The following is a 24,872-nucleotide window of genomic DNA, read 5'->3' as shown; positions in this document are numbered from 1 at the left end:
TTCGATAGGGAAGTGTTCTCCAGAATGGATCTTTCAGAGTATCATTCGGTCATTCGATAGGGAAGTGTTCTCCAGAATGGATCTTTCAGAGTATCATTAGGTCATTCGATAGGGAAGTGTTCTCCAGAATGGATCTTTCAGAGTATCATTCGGTCATTCGATAGGGAAGTGTTCTCCAGAATGGATCTTTCAGAGTATCATTCGGTCATTCGATAGGGAAGTGTTCTCCAGAATGGATCTTTCAGAGTATCATTCGGTCATTCGATAGGGAAGTGTTCTCCAGAATGGATCTTTCAGAGTATCATTCGGTCATTCGATAGGGAAGTGTTCTCCAGAATGGATCTTTCAGAGTATCATTCGGTCATTCGATAGGGAAGTGTTCTCCAGAATGGATCTTTCAGAGTATCATTAGGTCATTCGATAGGGAAGTGTTCTCCAGAATGGATCTTTCAGAGTATCATTCGGTCATTCGATAGGGAAGTGTTCTCCAGAATGGATCTTTCAGAGTATCATTCGGTCATTCGATAGGGAAGTGTTCTCCAGAATGGATCTTTCAGAGTATCATTCGGTCATTCGATAGGGAAGTGTTCTCCAGAATGGATCTTTCAGAGTATCATTCGGTCATTCGATAGGGAAGTGTTCTCCAGAATGGATCTTTCAGAGTATCATTCGGTCATTCGATAGGGAAGTGTTCTCCAGAATGGATCTTTCAGAGTATCATTCGGTCATTCGATAGGGAAGTGTTCTCCAGAATGGATCTTTCAGAGTATCATTCGGTCATTCGATAGGGAAGTGTTCTCCAGAATGGATCTTTCAGAGTATCATTCGGTCATTCGATAGGACAGTGTTTTCCAGAATGGACCTTTCAGAGTACAATTTTTGGTTCGATAGGGAAGTGTTCTCCTCTCGTCTTCGGTCAATACTAGATTATTTAACATATACAGCTGCAGACTGTGAATGTGTAGTCTTGTAGTTTTCTTAACCATTTAATGCGTGGGTACTGCATCCTCACCTCCTCTGGTCTGTATTTAAATTGCCAACCATTTCAACATGTAGCTACAACTCTATGCTCTCTGGTCTATAGAGTAGTAGCCATTTCAACATGTAGCTACAACTCTATGCTCTCTGGTCTATAGAGTAGTAGCCATTTCAACATGTAGCTACAACTCCATGCTCTCTGGTTTATAGTGTAGTAGCCATTTCAACATGTAGCTACAACTCTATGCTCTCTGGTCTATAGAGTAGTAGCCATTTTAACATGTAGCTACAACTCCATGCTCTCTGGTCTATAGTGTAGTAGCCATTTCAACATGTAGCTACAACTCCATGCTCTCTGGTCTATAGTGTAGTAGCCATTTCAAGCGTGGGGACTCCCATCCCTGCGATTTCTTGACTAAATGTACATTTTGTCACGAGTGCTATTCAAGCACTCGGGGGGGAAAAGGGGCGTTCCCTCCTTTTGTTGTAATGTCTGTTCTCACATGGGCGTGGCCAACGACTTGGTTAAGACTTCATATGAAAAACAATTCTCTCATTTAGAAGGCTAACATCACATCTTCTCACAAATAGTTTCATATTTAATCATATCAGTTCCCCAACATTTAGAAGTGAATCTGATCACTGAGAATTATACACATTCAGATATACAGTTATGTTGTTCTACTGCCCTTAGTTACATTGCAAATCTTTAACAAATTCAACAGGATTGTTCTTTAAGTGCCCATGGACCATTCCAGCTGGTTGGAATATTGTTTCATTATTAAACCGTTTTATGCTAAGGTTTGGCCAAGTCTCTCTGTGTGTTCCACAGTCACACAATACACTCTCAATATTTCAGTTTTTACAACCGGTCATAAAACGAATTGGAAGAAGAGAAGAGGAAAATCTGGTTTCTATAATTCATGCATGTCATGACAGGAGCAATAGCTAACGACGCCCAGAGGGTCCCTGTTAAGAGCATAGGTTGGGGCAAGGAGAGGGACGGAAGCAATACTGTTACATTGTTGCCGTACCCGGATCACTCAGTGGGGCTCTGCCAGGCTGCTGGATTTGCTGTGGACAAGGAGGAGGTCAAAGGGGGGGGTGAGTGTAACCTGTGTGAAATGCCTAGCTAGTTAGCAGTGCGCGCTAGACTAGTAGGGTTTCAATTGGTGATGTCACTCGCTCTGAGACCTTGAAGTAGTTGTTTTGAGAGTTTGTGTAAAGCCTAGATTGGGGGACGGAGAGGGACGGAAGCAGTACTGGTAGACAGGGGGTGTTACTGGACTATAATAATACCACTTTCTGCCACACCTGACTATAACTGTAGTAGGCATGTCATGCTGTACCTGCTGTATGTTGAGCGCAGGAGCCAAATACACACATAGAGAGGAGACAGACTAACACATCAACCCAGAGAGTTAGAGACAGAACACAAACTCTCCTCTCCTGTGCTCTCTCCTCTCGTGTGTGAGTTGGCTTCATGCATGTTGTCGACATTGCTCTGGATGCTGGTGGAAGTCTTATATCTTGGTTGGTGTGTGTGTGCGTGCGTGCGTGCGTGCGTGCGTGCGCGTGCGTGTGTGTGTGTGTGTGTGTGTGTTTTAGACTCAGGATGGCTCTGGATGTTGGTGGCATGGTGGCAGTGGTGGTCTTCTATGTCCTGATCCTGGCCATAGGGATCTGGGCCTCCAGGAAGTCCAAGAAGGAGGAGGAGAAATGTGTGGGCAGCAAGAGTGAGGTCAACATGATAGGAGGACGCAATATCAACGTTTTGGTGGGGGTTTTCACTATGACAGGTGAGTCCTCTCTCTCTGTGTGTGTGTAACAGAAACAGTACTTCAGCCTGGAGATGTCGGGGAAGATGTAACAATGTGTCATACCTTAGAGTAAACAGTAATGCTGTGACTGATATACGTTTTCCAGTGATGTGTTGTTCATTGACATGTGTGTGCATGTTTGTGCTCAAGACTGTGTATCTGTTGTCATAGCGACGTGGGTTGGAGGGGGCTACATCATGGGCACTGCAGAGGCTGTCTACTCCCCCTCTCAAGGTCTCATCTGGGCTTTGGGGCCGCTGGCTTATCTTATCACCTTCCTATTGGGTAAGAAGCACGAAGAGAGCTTATCTGCAGTCAGCTGCACTGCTAGCATTAGCATGAGCTACACACCATCCACTAACACAGGTAGTTAGTATTAGCGACACACCGTCTACCCATACAGGTTGCAAACATTAGTATTAACAACATGATAGCATTAGCAACACACCATCCACTAAACACAGGTTGTTAGCATTAGCAACATACCATCCACTAACACAGGTTGTTAGCATTAGCAACATACCATCCACTAACACAGGTTGTTAGCATTAGCAACACACCATTGACTAAACACACTAAGGGAGTGAACCACAGGAGACTGCTATAATGAGTGTTTCCCTAAAAGCTGTCTGGGTTTAAAGATCTTATATTGTACAGAAAGTGAATAGCTTAATCAATTGATAGTGACAGAATTAGATTACTTCCCAAGCAAAGTACATGTTTTGTCTCCTCGGTTGTAGAAGGTTGTAGCACAGCCTTTGAATGTCAAAGAAATGAAACAATGATATCCTCATATGTATCGGCGTCACGTCTTTTCCGGGTACTTCACAGCTTGTTTCTCGCATCACGAACCAAATCAGATCCATTTTATTTTCTTAAAAATGTTAAACTATGAATGTGATCTTTGCCATTTTCTTTAAAACACAAAAACCACTGGGCCTCAAGGGACCCCCCTCCAAGCTAATGAACAGTCATTCTGACTGCAACATTCTAAAAGAGTAATTAATACATTTCATATATGCTATCGCTAAAATAATCATTTGTGTGTATTTATTAAGGTCTAAGGTAATATTAGAATACAATTCTTATTTTATTTCACATAACACAATAGCATTTTCATTGGTTTATGTTACTGTAGGCTATATGTAAAAACACAACTCACAAAAAAAACACAATTTCAAGTGTTCAATCAATTTCTATTTGTGGAGTGCCTTTGTTACAACTATGAAACAAAAAATGTACAGTGTTGGAACACAGTAACAGCTTCTTTTTATAACGGCAAACAAATACACCAACCACCAAGATGCACGATCAGCAAGACGCGCAGTCAAACGATAGAATCATCAGCAAGACGCGCAGTCAAACGATAGAATCATCAGCAAGACGCGCAGTCAAACGATAGAATCATCAGCAAGACGCGCAGTCAAACGATAGAATCATCAGCAAGACGCGCAGTCAAACGATAGAATCATCAGCAAGACGCGCAGTCAAACGATAGAATCATCAGCAAGACGCGCAGTCAAACGATAGAATCATCAGCAAGACGCGCAGTCAAACGATAGAATCATCAGCAAGACGCGCAAAACGATAGAATCATCAGCAAGACGCGCACCAAACGATAGAATCATCAGCAAGACGCGCAGTCAAACGATAGAATCATCAGCAAGACGCGCAGTCAAACGATAGAATCATCAGCAAGACGCGCAGTCAAACGATAGAATCATCAGCAAGACGCGCAGTCAAACGATAGAATCATCAGCAAGACGCGCAGTCAAACGATAGAATCATCAGCAAGACGCGCAGTCAAACGATAGAATCATCAGCAAGACGCGCAGTCAAACGATAGAATCATCAGCAAGACGCGCAGTCAAACGATAGAATCATCAGCAAGACGCGCAGTCAAACGATAGAATCATCAGCAAGACAAGATAGAATCATCAGCAAGACGCGCAGTCAAACGATAGAATCATCAGCAAGACGCGCAGTCAAACGATAGAATCATCAGCAAGACGCGCAGTCAAACGATAGAATCATCAGCAAGACGCGCAGTCAAACGATAGAATCATCAGCAAGACGCGCAGTCAAACGATAGAATCATCAGCAAGACGCGCAGTCAAACGATAGAATCATCAGCAAGACGCGCAGTCAAACGATAGAATCATCAGCAAGACGCGCAGTCAAACGATAGAATCATCAGCAAGACGCGCAAACGTCAAGCAAGACGATCAAACGAGAATCATCAGCAAGACGCGCAGTCAAACGATAGAATCATCAGCAAGACGCGCAGTCAAACGATAGAATCATCAGCAAGACGCGCAGTCAAACGATAGAATCATCAGCAAGACGCGCAGTCAAACGATAGAATCATCAGCAAGACGCGCAGTCAAACGATAGAATCATCAGCAAGACGCGAAACGATAGAATCATCAGTCAAGACGCGCATCAAACGATAGAATCATCAGCAAGACGCGCAGTCAAACGATAGAATCATCAGCAAGACGCGCAGTCAAACGATAGAATCATCAGCAAGACGCGCAGTCAAACGATAGAATCATCAGCAGTCGAAACATCATTATAAGCGTGTGCGTGATAAATAATGAATGAAAGCAATAATGACATTATAATGAATATAAGTGTCGATATGACAGCAGTCATACTATGTATACGTCGGATACCATGGCGAATTTGTCTGTTTCTTTGTCATCAAAGTGGGAAGGAATGCATGGTCGTGGGCTACAGGAAAAGGAGGGCTAAACACGTCAATGGGGCTGTAGTGGAGCGGGTTGAGAGACTGGCAATTTCTACAGCTGCACCATCGAGAGCATCCTGGCCAGGTGCATCAGCGGGTAATGCACTACAGAGGGTAATGCATACGGCCCAGTACATCACTGGGGCCAAGCTTCCTGCCATCCAGGACCTATATACTAGGCGGTGTCAGAGGAAGGCCCATGTGACAAATACAATTTGATCTGACATCTCTGGAGAGACCTGAAAATAGCTGTGCAGTGACACTCCCCATCCAACCTGACAGAGCTTGTGAAGATCTGCAGAGAAGATTGGGAGAAACTCTCCAAATACAGGTGTGCCAAGCTTGTGTGCCAAGCACCGTACCCAAGAAGTCTTGAGGCTAAAATCGCTGCCAAAGGTGCTTCAATAAAGTAGTGCGTAAAGGGTCTGAATTCTTATGTAAATGTAACATGTTCTAACTCACCCATCATATTTACTTCATTTATTTAATCTGTTTTAGATGTGTGAAATTAGTTTCGGTGTAGTTTAGGTTCAGTTACGAGGTAATTATGGGAGTGATTATCAACCGCTCACGGCACATTCCACTGTCAGGCGGGAGCAGGCCCTACTGTCAGGAGGAGTGGAGCAGGCCCTACTGTCAGGGGAAGGAGTGGAGCAGGCCCTACTGTCAGGGGAAGGAGTGGAGCAGGCCCTACTGTCAGGGGAAGGAGTGGAGCAGGCCCTAATGTCAGGGGAAGGAGTGGAGCAGGCCCTAATGTCAGGGGAAGGAGTGGAGCAGGCCCTACTGTCAGGGGAAGGAGTGGAGCAGGCCCTAATGTCAGGGGAAGGAGTGGAGCAGGCCCTAATGTCAGGGGAAGGAGTGGAGCAGGCCCTAATGTCAGGGGAAGGAGTGGAGCAGGCCCTACTGTCAGGAGAAGGAGTGGAGCAGGCCCTACTGTCAGGGGAAGGAGTGGAGCAGGCCCTACTGTCAGGGGAAGGAGTGGAGCAGGCCCTACTGTCAGGGGAAGGAGTGGAGCAGGCCCTACTGTCAGGGGAAGGAGTGGAGCAGGCCCTACTGTCAGGGGAAGGAGTGGAGCAGGCCCTACTGTCAGGGGAAGGAGTGGAGCAGGCCCTACTGTCAGGGGAAGGAGTGGAGCAGGCCCTACTGTCAGGGGAAGGAGTGGAGCAGGCCCTAATGTCAGGGGAAGGAACAGGCCCTACTGTCAGGAGAAGGAGTGGAGCAGGCCCTAATGTCAGGGGAAGGATTGGAGCAGGCCCTAATGTCAGGGGAAGGAGTGGAGCAGGCCCTAATGTCAGGGGAAGGAGTGGAGCAGGCCCTAATGTCAGGGGAAGGAGTGGAGCAGGCCCTACTGTCAGGAGAAGGAGTGGAGCAGGCCCTACTGTCAGGAGAAGGAGTGGAGCAGGCCCTAATGTCAGGAGAAGGAGTGGAGCAGGCCCTACTGTCGGGAGAAGGAGTGGAGCAGGCCCTACTGTCAGGAGAAGGAGTGGAGCAGGCCCTACTGTCAGGAGAAGGAGTGGAGCAGGCCCTACTGTCAGGAGAAGGAGGAGCAACCGAGGGAAGACGATTCAAAAATGACATGCCCTCCTTAAACTGGTTATAACTGTTTGTGAAATTAAGATTCTAACACCGACAGTGTGTTGTATAGACTTATTTAGGACAAGTCAAGGACGGTGGGGGGCATGACTTTACAAATGGACAGCTAATGAACAGTTAATATACAGTTAATGGACAGCTAATGTGCAGTTAATGGGCAGTTAACATATAGTTAATGGGTAGTTAACATGTAGTTAATGGGCAGTTAACAGGTAGTTATAACAGGTAGTTAATGGGTAGTTAATGGGTAGTTAACAGGTAGTTAATGGGTAGTTAACATGTAGTTAATGGGCAGTTAACAGGTAGTTAATGGGTAGTTAATGGGTAGTTAACAGGTAGTTAATGGGTAGTTAACATGTAGTTAATGGGTAGTTAACATGTAGTTAATGGGCAGTTAACGGGCAGTTAATGGGTAGTTAATGGATATGTAATGGGCAGTTAATGGATAGTTAATGGGTAGTTAACATGTAGTTAATGGGTAGTTAACATGTAGTTAATGGGTAGTTAACATGTAGTTAATGGGCAGTTAACAGGTAGTTAATGGGTAGTTAACAGGTAGTTAATGGGTAGTTAACATGTAGTTAATGTGCAGTTAATGGGTAGTTAATGGATATGTAATGGGCAGTTAATGGGTAGTTAATGGGTAGTTAACGGGTAGTTACCGGGTAGTTAACAGGTAGTTAACAGGTAGTTAACAGGCAGTTAACATGTAGTTAATGGACAGTTAACAGGTAGTTAATGGGTAGTTAATGGGTAGTTAACAGGTAGTTAATGGGCAGTTAACGGGTAGTTAATGGGCAGTTAATGGGTAGTTAATGGGTAGTTAATGGATATGTAATGGGTAGTTAATGGGTAGTTAATGGATATGTAATGGGTAGTTAATGGGTAGTTAATGGGTAGTTGATGGGTAGTTCATAGACAGTTAATGGTAAAAGGTAGGCCTATGGTATACCCTCTCATACCCCTCAATTCGAGTCCTGGTTTTAGCTTAACAGCTCTTCACTGACACGTAGGCAGACTATTTAAGGAGTGCATGGTGGGTGGAGGAATTAGCTAACAAATCTATGAATATAGCAGCCTATAGCCTAATTTTGTCTGTCAAACAGGTAGGTCTTCCTATTATTTATTAAATATATAGAAATAGGCTCCAACACAGCGCCCTCTTGTTGTTAGTAATGTCTAATTACAATTAAATGAATTATGCCTACTTGGATTTATCTACTTTCAGTCCATTTCCGATTGATTGTGCCAAGACTGCTACTTCAAGATTCAGCACCAGAATATAAATGACCCGAATCGGGTTTATTGTTCGGTCAATAACTCTGATAAATTCATCATGGGCAGTAGATATACTGTTTTTATTAAAATCATTTATAGTAGTAGCAAGCTATTAAAGTTCACCTCCGGTCCTCCTCCTCATCGTCACGCTCTCCTTCTCAAACTGAACAGAACATAGGCTATAGGCTCGTCCGTGCACAAGATATAGATTTTTTGGGACTAGGTCTAATCAAGAACTGTTCGCGTTTAGAATGACTTGTCTCTCCTCCTGAACTGCCACTGTAGGGCTACACAGCACAGACATTGGTTAGGCAGCACAAAAAATAGTTTGGATCATGTGATTGAGACCACACTAAATAGCGTATAGCCTATGGATCATGTGATTGAGACCACACTAAATAGCCTATAGCCTATGGATCATGTGATTGAGACCACACTAAATAGCCTATAGCCTATGGATCATGTGATTGAGACCACACTAAATAGCCTATAGCCTATGGATCATGTGATTGAGACCACACTAAATAGCCTATAGCCTATGGATCATGTGATTGAGACCACACTAAAAAGCCTATAGCCTATGGATCATGTGATTGAGACCACACTAAATAGCCTATAGCCTATGGATCATGTGATTGAGACCACACTAAATAGCCTATAGCCTATGGATCATGTGATTGAGACCACACTAAATAGCCTATAGCCTATGGATCATGTGATTGAGACCACACTAAAAAGCCTATAGCCTATGGATCATGTGACTCAGACCACACTAAATAGCCTATAGGCCACTTGATATTGCACACCCAGCAGAGAATCAGGGATGAGGGGTGGCATCGGGCACACATCGATATATAGCCTAATAAGCAACTCATTCTAAAACACTGAGAAATATTGGAATTCCATCAATTACAAATGACTAGATTTTTAAAAAAAATACTAAACCCTCCCGTTGACTGAAATTGAAAAAGCATGCCCCTCCCCTATTTTCCCCCAGGTCCCCATTCTGTACATTTAGATCCATCCCTAACACAGGTACACAGATACACAGGTACACAGGTACCCAGATACACAGGTACCCAGGTACACAGTGTCGTGGAAATGTCCTCTATTTACCAAATCATGAGAGCAAACCACACACAAGTCAGGATTAGTTATCAAAGTCCATCTTTAATTATATGAGCTCTATCACAACCCTGTGACTCTCAGATCAATTCAGTGTCTATCAATGAATTCTCTGAGAGTCCCTCACACATTGCAGCTGAGATCCTGTAAAACCTTTTATGGCTGCTGTCCCTGTACAGGGATCAACATCAGCGGACATTTCAGAGTGACAACTAATAGTACTCGATACAACTCAAACTTTCATTAAAACACACATGCAGGGTACTCAATTAAAGCTACACTCGTTGTGAATCTAGCCAACATGTCAGATTTTTAAAATGCTTTTCGGGCGAAAGCATGAGAAGCTATTATCTGATAGCATGCAACCCCCCGAAATACCTAAAGGGGACGTAAACAAAATAATTAGCGTAGCCGGCGCTACACAAAACGCAGAAATAAAATATAAAACATTCATTACCTTTGACGAGCTTCTTTGTTGGCACTGCTATATGTCCCATAAACATCACAATTGGGTATTTTTTCCAGATTAAATCCATCCATGTATACCCAAAATGTCCATTTATGAAGCCCGTCTGAATCCAGGAAAAAGCACCTTTCCAAAAAGCAACGTCATTTTTTTAAATTAAAAAAGTTGCCTATAAACTTTGACAAAACACTTCAAACTACTTTTGTAATCCAACTTTAGGTATTAGTAAACGTTAATAATCGATCAAATTGATCACGGGGCGATCTGTATTCAATAGCAGCAAGTCTTGAAATCATGGTCCATATTCTCTCTTTCATCTTCCTCCGGTGTACTCGATGACAGGAAGTGCCTATTTCTCATTTCACCAAGGATTAACTTCAACCCAATTGCCAAGACTGGCGACATCGTGTGGAAGCTGTAGGAACTGTAAACTGGGCCCTATCTATTTTCCCTTGCCATAGACAATACAGAGACTGGCGACATCGTGTGGAAGCTGTAGGAACTGTAAACGGGACCCTATCTATTTTCCCTTGCCATAGACAATACAGAGACTGGCGGAGGGATATTTTTTTTGGTGAACAGTTTTCCTTGGGATTTTGCCTCCTACACACGTTATGTTATAGTCACAGACATGATTCAACCAGTTGTAGAAACTTCAGAGTGTTTTCTATCCACACATACTAATCATATGCATATACTATATTCCTGGCATGAGTAGCAGGACGTTGCGATTTTTAACAAAAAGCTGAAAAAATTCACAGCCTAGACACACATAGCCCGACAGCATAGGCATAATTTATCGTTCAGCTTTGCTCTCTTCTCAAACTCAGAACCATAAACAAATCCTCCATATCAACAGGCATATATCAAATCCATCCTATCTTGACAAGATCACAGAGACACACTGACTGGCACACAGACATTGCGGAGCCAAGAGATACACGCTTGACCTCTCCCCTCTCTCCGGCCCAAACAACTTAGTCTTGACATAGAACAGATAACTGCAACCCCGCCACAGTATTATACAAAAATAACATTCTGATGAGAAGGAACTTACAAACATATGATGAATATAAAACATCTTACCTATGTTACCAACCAATTCTGATTATTCCCCAACAACAGATACACAGGTACACAGATGCACAGGTACACAGATGCACAGGTACACAGATACACAGGGACACAGGTGCTCCAGTATCCTTGCACATTGTGTATATATACAGTTAGATATTTGGACATTGATCAAGTTATAATTTCTACCACAGCATATTAGAGTTGAAATTAAGGAATGTTTATGAGCTGAAAGTGCAGACTTTCAGCTTTAATTTGAGGGTATTTCCATTCAAATGGGGTAAACGTGTAGGAATTTACAACCCTTTTTAAATGTGGTCCCTCCCTTTTTAAGGGACCAAAAGTAATCGGACAATTGGCTGTTCCATGGCCAGGTGTGTGTTAATCCCTCATTAGTGCATTTACAAGTAAGCAGAGAAAAGGTTGAGCGTTGATTTTAAGTGTGGCATTTGGAATGTGTTGCTGTTAACCCTCAATATGAAGTCCAAAGAGCTGTCACTGCCAGTGAATCAAGCCATCATTAGGCTGACAAATCAAAACAAACCCATCAGAGAGATAACAAAAAACATGAGGTGTGGCCAAATCAACTATTTGGTACATTCTTAAAAATAAAGAATGCAGCGGTTTGCTCAGGAACACCAAAAGGCCTGTAAGATCACGGAAAACAACTGTGGTGGTTGACAGAATCATTCTTTCCCTGGTGAAGAAAAACCTCTTCACAACAGTTGACCAGATGAAGAACACCCTCCAGGAGGGAGGCGTATCTGTGTCAAAGTCAACAATCAAGAGAAGACTTCACCAGAGTAAATACAGAGGGTTTATCACTAGATGTAAACCATTGGTAAACCTCAAAAACAGGAAGACCAGATTAGAGTTGGCCAAAAACATCTAAAAAGCCTGTACAGTTCTGGAACAACATCCTGTGGTCAGATGAGACAAAGATCAACTTGTACCAGAATGATGGGAAGAGAAGAGTATGGAGAAGGGCAGATACTGCTCATGGAGCATACCACCTCATCTGTGAAGCATGGTGGAGGTGGTGTTATGGGGTGGGCATGTATGGCTGTCAATGGAACTGGTTCCTTGTATTTATTGATGACTGCTGACAAAAGCAGCAGGATGAATGATGTGTTTAGGGCCATATTATCTGCTTAGATTCAGCCAAATGCTTAAACATTTATTGGACAGTGCTTCACAGTGCAGATGGACAATGACCCCGAAGTACACTGCGAAAGCAACCCCAATACTTTTTTGAGGTAAAGAAGTGGAATGTTCTGCAATGGCCAAGTCAATCACCTGACCTGAATCCAATTGAGCTTCCATTTCACTTGCTGAAGGCAAAACGCCCAATGAAGAAGCAGGAACTGAAGACCGCTGCAGTAAAGGCCAGGCAGAGCATCACGAGGGGAAAAACACAGAATCTGGTGATGTCTATGGGTTCCAGACTTCAGGCAGTCATTGACCGTAAAGGATTTGCAACCAACTCTTAAAACTCACAATTTATTTTATGATTATGTTAGTTTGTCCAATTACTTTTGAGCCCCTAAAATTGGGGGGCTATGTCTAGAAATGGTTGTTATTCCTACACGGTTCATACAATCATTTTGACAAAACTCTTAAATTAAAGATGAAAGTCTACACTTAAAGCACATCTTGTTTCCTTTCAATTCCATTGTGGCGTCGTACAGAGACAAAATTATGCAAATAGTGTCACTGTCCAAATACTTATGGACCTGACTGTAGTACTGGACCCTGTATATAGCTTCTTACGTTCTCCTGTTCTTCTAATTTTGTGTTTTTGTTCAACCTTATATTATTTTTTGCTGCTACATTAATATTGATTACTTCATTGTTGGGTTTGGAGCTTGCAAGAAAGGCATTTCACTGTACTCGTATGTGACATTAAAACTTGAAACTACTGTAGCTTGTATTAGCGTTAGCGTTAGCTACATACTATAGACTAACCCAGGCAGCTAGCATTAGCAACATACCACCCACAAACACAGGTATTAGCCTCAGCAGCACTAGCTGGCAGGAGGAAAGAAGCTCATTAATCAAATCAAATCAAAGTTTATTTGTCACGTGCACCGAATACAACAGGTGTAGACTTTACAGTGAAATGCTTACTTACAGGCTCTAACCAACAGTATAAAAACGTATTATGTGAACAATAGGTAAGTAAAGAAATAAAAACCAACAGTAGCGAGACTATATACAGTCGAGAGGCTATATACAGGAGAGGCGTTATACAGTAGAGAGGCTATATACAGGAGAGGCGTTATACAGTAGAGAGGCTATATACAGGAGAGGCGTTATACAGTAGAGAGGCTATATACAGGAGAGGCGTTATACAGTAGAGAGGCTATATACAGTAGAGGCGTTATACAGGAGAGGCGTTATACAGTAGCGAGGCTATATACAGTAGAGAGGCTATATACAGTAGAGAGGCTATATACAGTAGCGAGGCTATATACAGTAGCGAGGCTATATACAGTAGCGAGGCTATATACAGTAGCGAGGCTATATACAGTAGAGAGGCTATATACAGTAGAGAGGCGTTATACAGTAGAGAGGCTATATACAGTAGCGAGGCTATATACAGTAGCGAGGCTATATACAGTAGCGAGGCTATATACAGTAGCGAGGCTATATACAGTAGAGGCTATATACAGGAGAGGCTATATACAGTAGAGAGGCTATATACAGTAGAGAGGCTATATACAGTAGAGAGGCTATATACAGGAGAGAGGCTATATACAGGAGAGAGGCTATATACAGGAGAGAGGCTATATACAGTAGAGAGGCTATATACAGTAGAGAGGCTATATACAGGAGAGAGGCTATATACAGTAGAGAGGCTATATACAGTAGAGAGGCTATATACAGTAGAGAGGCTATATACAGTACAGTAGAGAGGCTATATACAGTAGAGAGACTATATACAGTAGAGAGGCTATATACAGTAGAGAGGCTATATACAGGAGAGAGGCTATATACAGTAGAGAGGCGTTATACAGTAGCGAGGCTATATACAGTAGAGAGGCTATATACAGTAGAGAGGCTATATACAGTAGAGGCTATATACAGTAGAGAGGCTATATACAGTAGCAAGGCTATATAACAGTAGCAAGGCTATATACAGTAGAGAGGCTATATACAGTAGAGAGGCTACATACAAACACCGGTTCGTCGGGCTGATTGAGGTAGTATGTACATGTAGATATGGTTAAAGTGACTATACATATATGATGAACAGAGAGTAGCAGAAGCGTAAAAGAGGGGTTGGTGGGTGGCGGGACACAATGCAGATAGCCCCGTTGGCTAATGTGCAGGAGCACTGGTTGGTCGGCCAATTGAGGTAGTATGTAAATGAATGTAGAGTTAAAGTGACTATACATATATGATAAACAGCGAGTAGCAGCAGCGTAAAAGAGGGGTGGGGGGCACACAATGCAAATAGTCCGGGTAGCCATTTGATTACCTGTTCAGGAGTCTTATGGCTTGGGGATAAAAGCCGTTGAGAAGCCTTTTTGTCCTAGACTTGGCACTCCGGTACCACTTGCCATGCGGTAGTAGAGAGAACAGTCTATGACTGGGGTGGCAGAGGTCTTTGACAATTTTTAGGGCCTTCCTCTGACACCGCCTGGTGTAGAGGTCCTGGATGGCAGGCAGCTTAGCCCCAGTGATGTACTGGGCCGTACACACTACCCTCTGTAGTGCCTTGTGGTCAGAGGCCAAGCAATTGCTATACCAGGCAGTGATGCAACCATGCTCTCAAAGTTGCAGCTTTTAGAACCTTTTAGAACCTTTTGAGGATCTTTAAAAAAAAATTAAAAAAAATGTTTACCTTTATTTAACCAGGCAAGTTAAGAACAAAATCTTATTTTCAACGACGGCCTGGGAACAGTTGGTTAACTGCCTGTTCAGGGGCAGAACGACAGATTTGTACCTTGTCAGCTCGGGGGTTTGAACTCACAACCTTCCGGTTACTAGTCCAACGCTCTAACCACTAGGCTACGCTGCCGCCCCATGTCTAAGGACCCATGTCAAATCTTTTTAGTTTCCTGAGGGGGAATAAGCTTTGTCGTGCCCTCTTCACAACTGTCTTGGTGTGTTTAGACCATTCTAATTTGTTGGTGATGTGGACACCAAGGAACTTGAAGCTCTCAACCTGCTCCACTAAAGCCCCGTTGATGAGAATGGGGGCGTGCTCGGTCCTCCTTTTCCTGTAGTCCACAATCATCTCCTTAGTCTTGGTTACGTTGAGGGAGAGGTTGTTATTCTGGTACCACCCGGCCAGGTCTCTGCCCTCCTCCCTATAGGCTGTCTCGTTGTTGTCGGTGATCAAGCTTACCACTGTTGTGTCGCCTGCAAACTTAATGATAGTGTTGGAGTTGTGCCTGGCCATGCAGTTGTTGGTGAACAGAGAGTACAGGAGGGGACTGAGCACGCACCCTTGGGGGGCTCCAGTGTTGAGGATCAACGTGGCAGATGTGTTGCTACCTACCCTCACCACCTGGGGGCGGCCCGTCAGGAAGTCCAGGATCCAGTTGTAGAGGGAGGTGTTTAGTCCCAGGATCCTTAGCTTAGTGATGAGCTTTGAGGGTACTATGGTTTTGAACGCTGAGCTGTAGTCAATGAATAGCATTCTCACATAGGTGTTCCTTTTGTCCAGGTAGGAAAGGGCAGTGTGGAGTGCAATAGAGATTGCATCATCTGTGGATCTGTTTGGGCGGTATGCAAATTGGAGTGGGTCTGGGGTTTCTGGGATAATGGTGTTGATGTGAGCCATGACCAGACTTTCATTTAGGTCTGTAGTCATTTAGGCAGGTTGCCTTTGTGTTCTTGGGTACAGGGACTATGGTCGTCTGCTTGAAACATGTTGATATTGTAGACTCAATCAGGGACACGTTGAAAATGTCAGTTAGCGATGTACACATCCGTCTTATTACTTAGGCTTACATACTTGATGATGCTGACTTGATTATCTCCTTAGGGAAGTGTTATTTGGCATCACGTATACACAGAAAGATGTGGGATTTCATTACTGTATCTTTTATCAGTTTTCTGTTTCTGTGTCCAACAGCAGGGCTATTTTTTGCTAAGCCAATGAGATCACAGCGCTACGTGACGATGATGGACCCGTTTCAGCATCGCTATGGAAACTCGATCACCATCGCGTTGCTGCTTCCCGCACTGATTAGTGACGTGCTCTGGGTGGCCTGCATCCTCAATGCCCTGGGTCAGTAACCCCTGAACTCTGACCCTAACACTCAAAACTAATGGTTGGCTATTGATTAACTCTGCATCCAAACAATGTATTTGAAATATGTGTGTGTGTGTGTGTGTGTGTGTGTGTGTGTGTGTGTGTGTGTGTGTGTGTGTGTGCGTGTGTTTGCAGGAGGGACGATGAGTGTGATTCTGGGCTTGTCCTCGTACTATTCCATTGCTCTGTCTGCAGCAGTAGCCATCACCTACACACTGATGGGAGGGCTCTACTCTGTGGCCTACACAGACGTCATCCAACTCTTCTTCATGTTCATCGCTCTGGTGAGAGAAACAGAGAGGTTTTTACACTTCTCACTAGATTAGATGTATGAATTACATCAGTTCTGGGTTATATTAGGTTGATTCTGCAGTATAACGTAAAGCCCAGTGTAAAGTGCAATATGAATAGTGTGGTTTTGTTTTTCAGTGGCTCTGCGTTCCCTTTCTGGTTCTCAACCCAGCATCCTCAGAGGTCACACTCGCAGCCCTTTTCAACCAATCACAGCAGGCGCCCTTGATGGGCGAACTGAAGTTGGAAGATGCTGGGAAATGGATAGATGAGCTGCTTTTATTGGTTAGATTTTTGTATTGTTTGTGTGTGTGTGCATCAGATTGCTTGTTGATTCAGTGTGGAGGGACAAACCAGTAGATGAGGACTTTAGGTAGAGTTTAGGGTTAAGTAGTTAGGGTAGGTAGTTAGGGTATCTACAGTGCCTTGCGAAAGTATTCGGCCCCCTTGAACTTTGCGACCTTTTGCCACATTTCAGGCTTCAAACATAAAGATATAAAACTGTATTTTTTTGTGAAGAATCAACAAGTGGGACACAATCATGAAGTGGAACGACATTTATTGGATATTTCAAACTTTAACAAATCAAAAACTAAAAAATTGGGCGTGCAAAATTATTCAGCCCCCTTAAGTTAATACTTTGTAGTGCCACCTTTTGCTACGATTACAGCTGTAAGTCACTTGGGGTATGTCTCTATCAGTTTTGCACATCAAGAGACTGAAATTTTTTCCCATTCCTCCTTGCAAAACAGCTCGAGCTCAGTGAGGTTGGATGGAGTGCATTTGTGAACAGCAGTTTTCAGTTCTTTCCACAGATTCTCGATTGGATTCAGGTCTGGACTTTGACTCGGCCATTCTAACACCTGGATATGTTTATTTTTGAACCATTCCATTGTAGATTTTGCTTTATGTTTTGGATCATTGTCTTGTTGGAAGACAAATCTCCGTCCCAGTCTCAGGTCTTTTGCAGACTCCATCAGGTTTTCTTCCAGAATGGTCCTGTATTTGGCTCAATCCATCTTCCCATCAATTTTAACCATATTCCCTGTCCCTGCTGAAGAAAAGCAGGCCCAAACCATGATGCTGCCACCACCATGTTTGACAGTGGGGATGGTGTGTTCAGGGTGATGAGCTGTGTTGCTTTTACGCCAAACATAACATTTTGCATTGTTGCCAAAAAGTTCAATTTTGGTTTCATCTGACCAGAGCACCTTCTTCCACATGTTTGGTGTGTCTCCCAGGTGGATTGTGGCAAACTTTAAATTACACTTTTTATGGATATCTTTAAGAAATGACTTTCTTCTTGCCACTCTTCCATAAAGGCCAGATTTGTGCAATATATGATTGTTGTCCTATGGACAGAGTCTCCCACCTCAGCTGTAGATCTCTGCAGTTCATCCAGAGTGATCATGGGCCTCTTGGCTGCATCTCTGATCAGTCTTCTCCTTGTATGAGCTGAAAGTTTAGAGGGACGGCCAGGTCTTGGTAGATTTGCAGTGGTCTGATACTCCTTCCATTTCAATATTATCGCTTGCACAGTGCTCCTTGGGATGTTTAAAGCTTGGGAAATATTTTTGTATCCAAATCCGGCTTTAAACTTCTTCACAACAGTATCTCGGACCTGCCTGGTGTGTTCCTTGTTCTTCATGATGCTCTCTGCGCTTTTAACGGACCTCTGAGACTATCACAGTGCAGGTGCATTTATACGGAGACTTGATTACACACAGGTGGATTGTATTTATCATCATTAGTCATTTAGGTCAACATTGGATCATTCAGAGATCCTCACTGAACTTCTGGTGAGAGTTTGCTGCACTGAAAGTAAAGTGGCTGAATAATTTTGCACGCCCAATTTTTCAGTTTTTGATTTGTTAAAAAAGTTTGAAATATCCAATAAATGTCGTTCCACTTCATGATTGTGTCCCACTTGTTGTTGATTCTTCACAAAAAAATACAGTTTTATATCTTTATGTTTGAAGCCTGAAATGTGGCAAAAGGTCGCAAAGTTCAAGGGGGCCGAATACTTTCGCAAGGCTTTGTGGTTAGGGTTAAGTAGTTAGGGTAAGTAGTTAGGGTAAGTAGTTAGGGTAAGTAGTTAGGGTTAAGTAGTTAGGGTTAAGTAGTTAGGGTTAAGTAGTTAGGGTTAAGTAGTTAGGGTTAAGTAGTTAGGGTTAAGTAGTTAGGGTTAAGTAGTTAGGGTAAGTGTAGGGTTTGTTTTGGTAGAAATTGGTTGTGAGGATTAAACTGCATTTCTGAAATGGTTTAGTTCAAATCTTTCACACCACTATTTTGTCTGGAACCTCCACTAGGGGTGCTCATGAGTAAAATAGGGTCCTGAAAGATGGCCTCAAATGTGCACAGTAGCAAAATAAATTGTTTCATGATATATTATGTATGTTATGAACCATACATTTTAAATTTGAGTCCTAACATGAGGTAAAGAATTTACAACCAAAGTCCTGGAATGTCTTTAACATGTCAACTATAGACGACGCAGGGTTGTTGGCACCATAACTGGGGAGGACAGGCTCGTGGTAATGGCTGGATTAGAATAGGTGGAATGGGATCAAATAAATCAAACACATGGTTTCTATGTGTTTGGTACCATTCCATTCACTCCGTTCCAGCCATTATTAGGAGCCACCCTCCCCTCACCAGCCTCCTGTTGTAGACAACAAAGTCTTCGATAAGTCACCATCATATACAGTATCTCTACAGTACATCATATATCTACAGTACATCATATCTCTACACTACATCATATCTCTACACTGCATTGTATCTCTACACTACATCGTATCTCTACACTACATCGTATCTCTACACTACATCGTATCTCTACACTACATATCTCTACAGTACATCATATCTCTACACTACATCGTATCTCTACACTACATCGTATCTCTACACTACATCGTATCTCTACACTACATCATATCTCTACACTACATCGTATCTCTACACTACATCGTATCTCTACACTACATCGTATCTCTACACTACATCGTATCTCTACACTACATCATATCTCTACACTACATCGTATGTCTACACTACATCATATCTCTACACTACATCGTATCTCTACACTACATCGTATCTCTACACTACATCGTATCTCTACACTACATCGTATCTCTACACTGCATCGTATCTCTACACTGCATCGTATCTCTACACTACATCGTATCTCTACACTACATCGTATCTCTACACTACATCGTATCTCTACACTACATATCTCTACAGTACATCATATCTCTACACTACATCGTATCTCTACACTACATCATATCTCTACACTACATCATATCTCTACACTACATCGTATCTCTACACTACATCGTATCTCTACACTACATCGTATCTCTACACTACATCGTATCTCTACACTACATCGTATCTCTACACTACATATCTCTACAGTACATCATATCTCTACACTACATCGTATCTCTACACTACATCATATCTCTACACTACATCGTATCTCTACACTACATCATATCTCTACACTACATCATATCTCTACACTACATCATATCTCTACACTACATCGTATCTCTACACTACATCATATCTCTACACTACATCGTATCTCTACACTACATCGTATCTCTACACTACATCGTATCTCTACACTACATCGTATCTCTACACTACATCGTATCTCTACACTACATCATATCTCTACAGTACATCATATCTCTACACTACATCGTATCTCTACACTACATCGTATCTCTACACTACATCGTATATCTACACTACATCGTATATCTACACTACATCGTATCTCTACAGTACATATCTCTACACTACATATCTCTACAGTATATCATATCTCTACACTACATATCTCTACAGTATATCATATCTCTCCACTACATATCTCTACAGTATATCATATCTCTACACTACATATCTCTACAGTACATCATATCTCTACACTACATATCTCTACAGTATATCATATCTCTACAGTACATCGTATCTCTACACTACATCATATCTCTACACTACATCGTATCTCTACAGTACATTGTATCTCTACAGTACATTGTATCTCTACACAACATCATATCTCTACAGTATATCATATCTCTACAGTACATCGTACCTCTACAGTACATCATCTCTACAGTACATCGTATCTCTACACTACATCGTATCTCTACACTACATCATTATTATACACTACATTGTATCTCTACAGTAAATCATATCGACACTACATTATATATCTAATATACATCATATCTACACTACATCGTATTTCTACTAAATCATATCTCTACACTACATCATATCTCTACACTACATCATATATCTCTACTACATCATATCTCACTACATTGTATCTCTACACTACATCGTATCTCTACAGTACATTATATATTTCTGCAGTACGATGCATCACATGGCTGCTTTAAGACTAATGACCTCTATTTGTGGAGTGTGTATGTATGTGGATGATTGTGTGTGTGTTGTTTGTGCATCTCTGTGTGTTGCAGGCATTGGGAGGCCTGTCCTACCAGGCTCTGTATCAGCGTATCCTCTCTGCAGCATCGTCTACTCAGGCTCAGGTCACCTGCTTCGCTGCAGCCGGAATAGTCATCATCATGGGAGTACCCTCGGTCATCATAGGAGCAGTGGCAGCCTCCACAGGTGCCCAGACAGACAGACAGTCAGTCAGCCAGTCAACCAGCCAGTCAGTCAGTTGGTCAATCAACTAGGCAGTCGATCAGTCAACCAGGCAGTCGGTCAGTTGATCAATCAGTAAGTCAGTCAACCAGTCAGTCCGTCATTCAGTCAACCAGCAAGTCGGTCAGTCAGTCGGTCGGTCAGTTGATATATCAGTAAGTCAGTCAAACAGTCAGTCCTTAAGTCAGTCAGTCGGTCAGTTGGTTGGTCAGTCGGTCAGCCAGTCAGTTACCCAGTCAGCTATCCAACCAGTCAGTCACTCCTCCCTGCCATCCCATTTGCAGACTGAACCCTCTCTTTACCCCTTCCTCTCTCTCCCTTCTCTACCCCTACAGACTGGAACCAGACAGGGTACGGCCTGCCCTCTCCGTTTGACCGTGGAGAGGCAGGCAAGGTGCTGCCTCTGGCCCTGCACTACCTCACCCCTCCCTGGGTGTCTGTGGTGGGCATCGGGGCCGTGGCTGCAGCTGTCATGTCCTCCATGGACTCTGTCCTCCTCTCCTCCGCATCCATGTTCACTCACAACATCTACAAGCGCACTCTCAAGGCACAGGTGTGTGTGTGTGTGTGTGTGTGTGGGGGGGGTTCTATTAACTGAAAGTATGAATAATTTGCTTGTGAAAATTGCTGTTATGTCATTCAAGAAAAGTATACACGTTACAGTGCATTCAGAAAGTATTCAGACCCCTTGACTTTTTCCACATTGTTACGTTACAGCCTTATTCTAAAATGGATTAAATTGTTTTTTCCCCCCTCATCAATCTACGCACAATACCCCATAATGATAAAGCAAAAACAGAAATATCACATTTACATAAGTAATCAGACCCTTTTCTCAGTACTTAGTTGAAGCACCTTTGGCAGCGATTACAGCCTCGAGTCTTCTTGGGTATGACGCTACAAGCTTGTATTTGGGGGACACACCTGTATTTGGGGAGTTTCTTCCATTCTTCTCTGCAGATCCTCTCAAGTTCTGTCAGGTTGAATTTGGAGCATTACTGCACAGCTATTTTCAGGCCTCTCTTTTCGGTCCGTTTCAAGGCTGGACCACTCAAGCACAAGCACATTCACCCTTTAGGTGCCTTTTGGCAAACTCCAAGTGGGCTGTCGTGTGCTTTTTACTGAGGATTGGCTTTCGTCTGGTGACTCTACCATAAAGGCCTGATTGGTGGAGTGCTGCAGAGATGGTTGTCCTTCTGGAAGGTTCTCCCATCTCCACAGGAAGAGTCTTGTTAGTTCCAAGCCAATCTTCCGTTTAAGAATTATGAGGCCACTGTGTTCTTTGGCAGCTTCAATGCTGCAGAAATGTTTTGGTAACCTTCCCCAGATCTGTGCCTTTGACACAATCTTGACAAAATCCTCTAACGACAATTTCCTTCAACCTCATGACTTGGTTTTTGCTTTGACATGCACTGTCAACTGTGGGATGTTATATAGACAGGTGAGTGCTCTTCCAAATCATGTCAAATTAATTGAATTTACCACAGGTGGAATCCAATCAAGTTGTAGAACATCTCAAGGATGATCAATGGAAACAGGATGCACCTGAGCTCAATTTTGAGTCTCATAGCAAAGGGTCTGAAAATGTATGTAAATAAGGGATGTTATTTTTTATTTTGCAAAAACTTCCAGAAGCCTGCTTTTGCTTTGTCATTATGGGGTATTGTGTGGAGATTGATGAGGAAGCAATAGAATTTAATACATTTTAGAATAAATCTGTAGCATAACAAAATGTTGAAAAAGTAAATGGGTCTGAATACTTTCCGAATGCCCTGCATGTGACCCCCCACCCCCTCTCTCTCTCAGGCGTCGGACAGGGAGTGTGTGTGGGTGATCCGTGTCAGTGTGTTGCTGGTGGGTCTGGCTGGTACAGGCCTGGCATTTGCTGAGGACAGTGTGTTTGCCTTCTGGCTGATCAGTGGAGACCTCATCTACTGCGTGGTCTTCCCCCAGCTGATCTGTGTTCTTCACTGCCGCTGTGCTAATGGCTACGGTGCTACCGCTGGTTACCTTGTGGCAGTCACTCTGAGGCTGCTAAGTGGAGAGCCTCTCATCCGGCTTCCAACGGCCCTCCTGTTCCCTGGTTGGAGGGAGGAGGGAGGAGTCATCCGCCAGTACTTCCCCTTCAGGACTCTGGTGATGTTGTCGTCTCTTGTGTGTATCCCCCTAGCCTCCAGCCTGGCCACCCTGGCCTTCAGCCACCGCCTGCTGTCCCGCTCTTGGGACCTGCTGGCTGCACCGGGGGAGGAGGAGAGGGGAAAGGAGGGTGACGATGGGAAACCTGCTGTCACCGAAAATCTCCTGGCCATCTCCAGCACCAGCTGCTAGGAACAGAGGGAGGGAGGGGTACGCTGGGAGTCAAGCAGCAACTTCTCCCCCCTAAGGATGGGCAGGGGTGTTCGTGTGTTTCTTCACTGTCTAATCATGCCATGGGGTTGTTTAGTGACAGACATGTATCTAAATCTATCGCTTGACAGTTTCATTTTAGAGAGACAAATAACCATGTTGTTATAGCAAAATGCTATATATCCTCCTCACTCTCAGAGAAAGAAGTAGTACTACTAGGTTTTACACAGTTAAAAGTAATAAATAATTACATTATTTTTTATAAAGAACTGTATAAATTATACAATTGATACATCAATATTACATTTTTAAAGTCATTAAATACAGTAATATGAGATAGGTTTGTAAAACATTTACTTTTTAACATTTTTGTTTATTAACAGATGCTCTTATGCAGAGCGACTTACAGTTAGTGCATTCATTTTAAGCTAGCTAGGTGAGACAACCACATATCACTGTCAAATATGCAGGGTACGAACATTCCATTCCAGCTAAACAATGGTTATATAGTGTTTCTGAGAATTCTAATATTTTACACACTTGAAGTTACCCATGATGAGCAATCTTTTCTCATGAAAAAGCACACATGAAAAATAGGTGGATATAGCATTTTGGAATTAACCTCTTCAATAACACTGCTTAAGGAGGGAGAAGTAATTGCTTGGAGGGGCTAATGAGTACTGAATAACTGCTCTGTTATTGTGACTGTTTAAGCGATCATTGAGTATTTGGTATAGGGTCAAGGGTCATAGTTAGCTTTAATCTCTGGAAAGACATTCAGTTATATGTTTTCCTGCATCTTCATTGTGTAATCTCTCTCTGCCATGACAGGCTACTCTGTCTTGCTTCAGAGTAGCTTATAGCCAAAATATCCCCATAGAAACGTGGAGGCAATTATTCATTATAAAGACTTCCTCATTATGCTTTCTCCTGTTCTATTGGTTTTCTTTCATCTTCATTGTCTGGCAGCCAAAGGCATTATCATATTATCAACCCGTGATAGTGTAGTTGTTGCGTCTTTAAATCCCCTCTCCTTTTACATTTCTAATGGATATTTCCATCTCTGTCCATGTAACCGCTCACATGTGCAGTGGGCATTTTAGAAAGGTGTTTTGCCGCAAATTGCATTTCAGAACATTTACGAGTAGGCCTACCGACGTGCGTACATTGCCGCGCCTA

General features: G+C 43.0%; 1 protein-coding gene across 2 annotated transcripts; it reads left to right on the top strand.

Moving 5' to 3' along the window:
* Window positions 1–1,943: 1,943 nt before the first annotated feature.
* Window positions 1,944–24,621, top strand: LOC118376749 (high-affinity choline transporter 1-like). Of its 2 annotated transcripts, none has more exons than XM_035763509.2 (9): window positions 1,944–2,082; window positions 2,587–2,777; window positions 2,970–3,083; window positions 16,170–16,325; window positions 16,485–16,633; window positions 16,779–16,925; window positions 21,158–21,311; window positions 21,683–21,900; window positions 23,518–24,621. In XM_035763509.2, exons 2-9 carry the CDS (start codon window positions 2,594–2,596, stop codon window positions 23,728–23,730), a joined length of 1,335 nt encoding a protein of 444 aa, XP_035619402.2. In that variant the 5' UTR covers window positions 1,944–2,082; window positions 2,587–2,593; the 3' UTR covers window positions 23,731–24,621. The 2 variants fall into 2 exon arrangements, with proteins under 2 accessions (XP_035619402.2, XP_035619401.2); XM_035763508.2 differs by having other exon boundaries at window positions 23,154–24,621.
* Window positions 24,622–24,872: the final 251 nt, after the last annotated feature.

Source organism: Oncorhynchus keta, chromosome 18 (assembly GCF_023373465.1).
Source record: "Oncorhynchus keta strain PuntledgeMale-10-30-2019 chromosome 18, Oket_V2, whole genome shotgun sequence".
Classification (NCBI taxonomy): domain Eukaryota; kingdom Metazoa; phylum Chordata; class Actinopteri; order Salmoniformes; family Salmonidae; genus Oncorhynchus; species Oncorhynchus keta.
The sequence above is the reverse complement of the archived record's forward strand: the minus strand, read 5'-3'. Positions and strand labels throughout refer to the sequence as shown.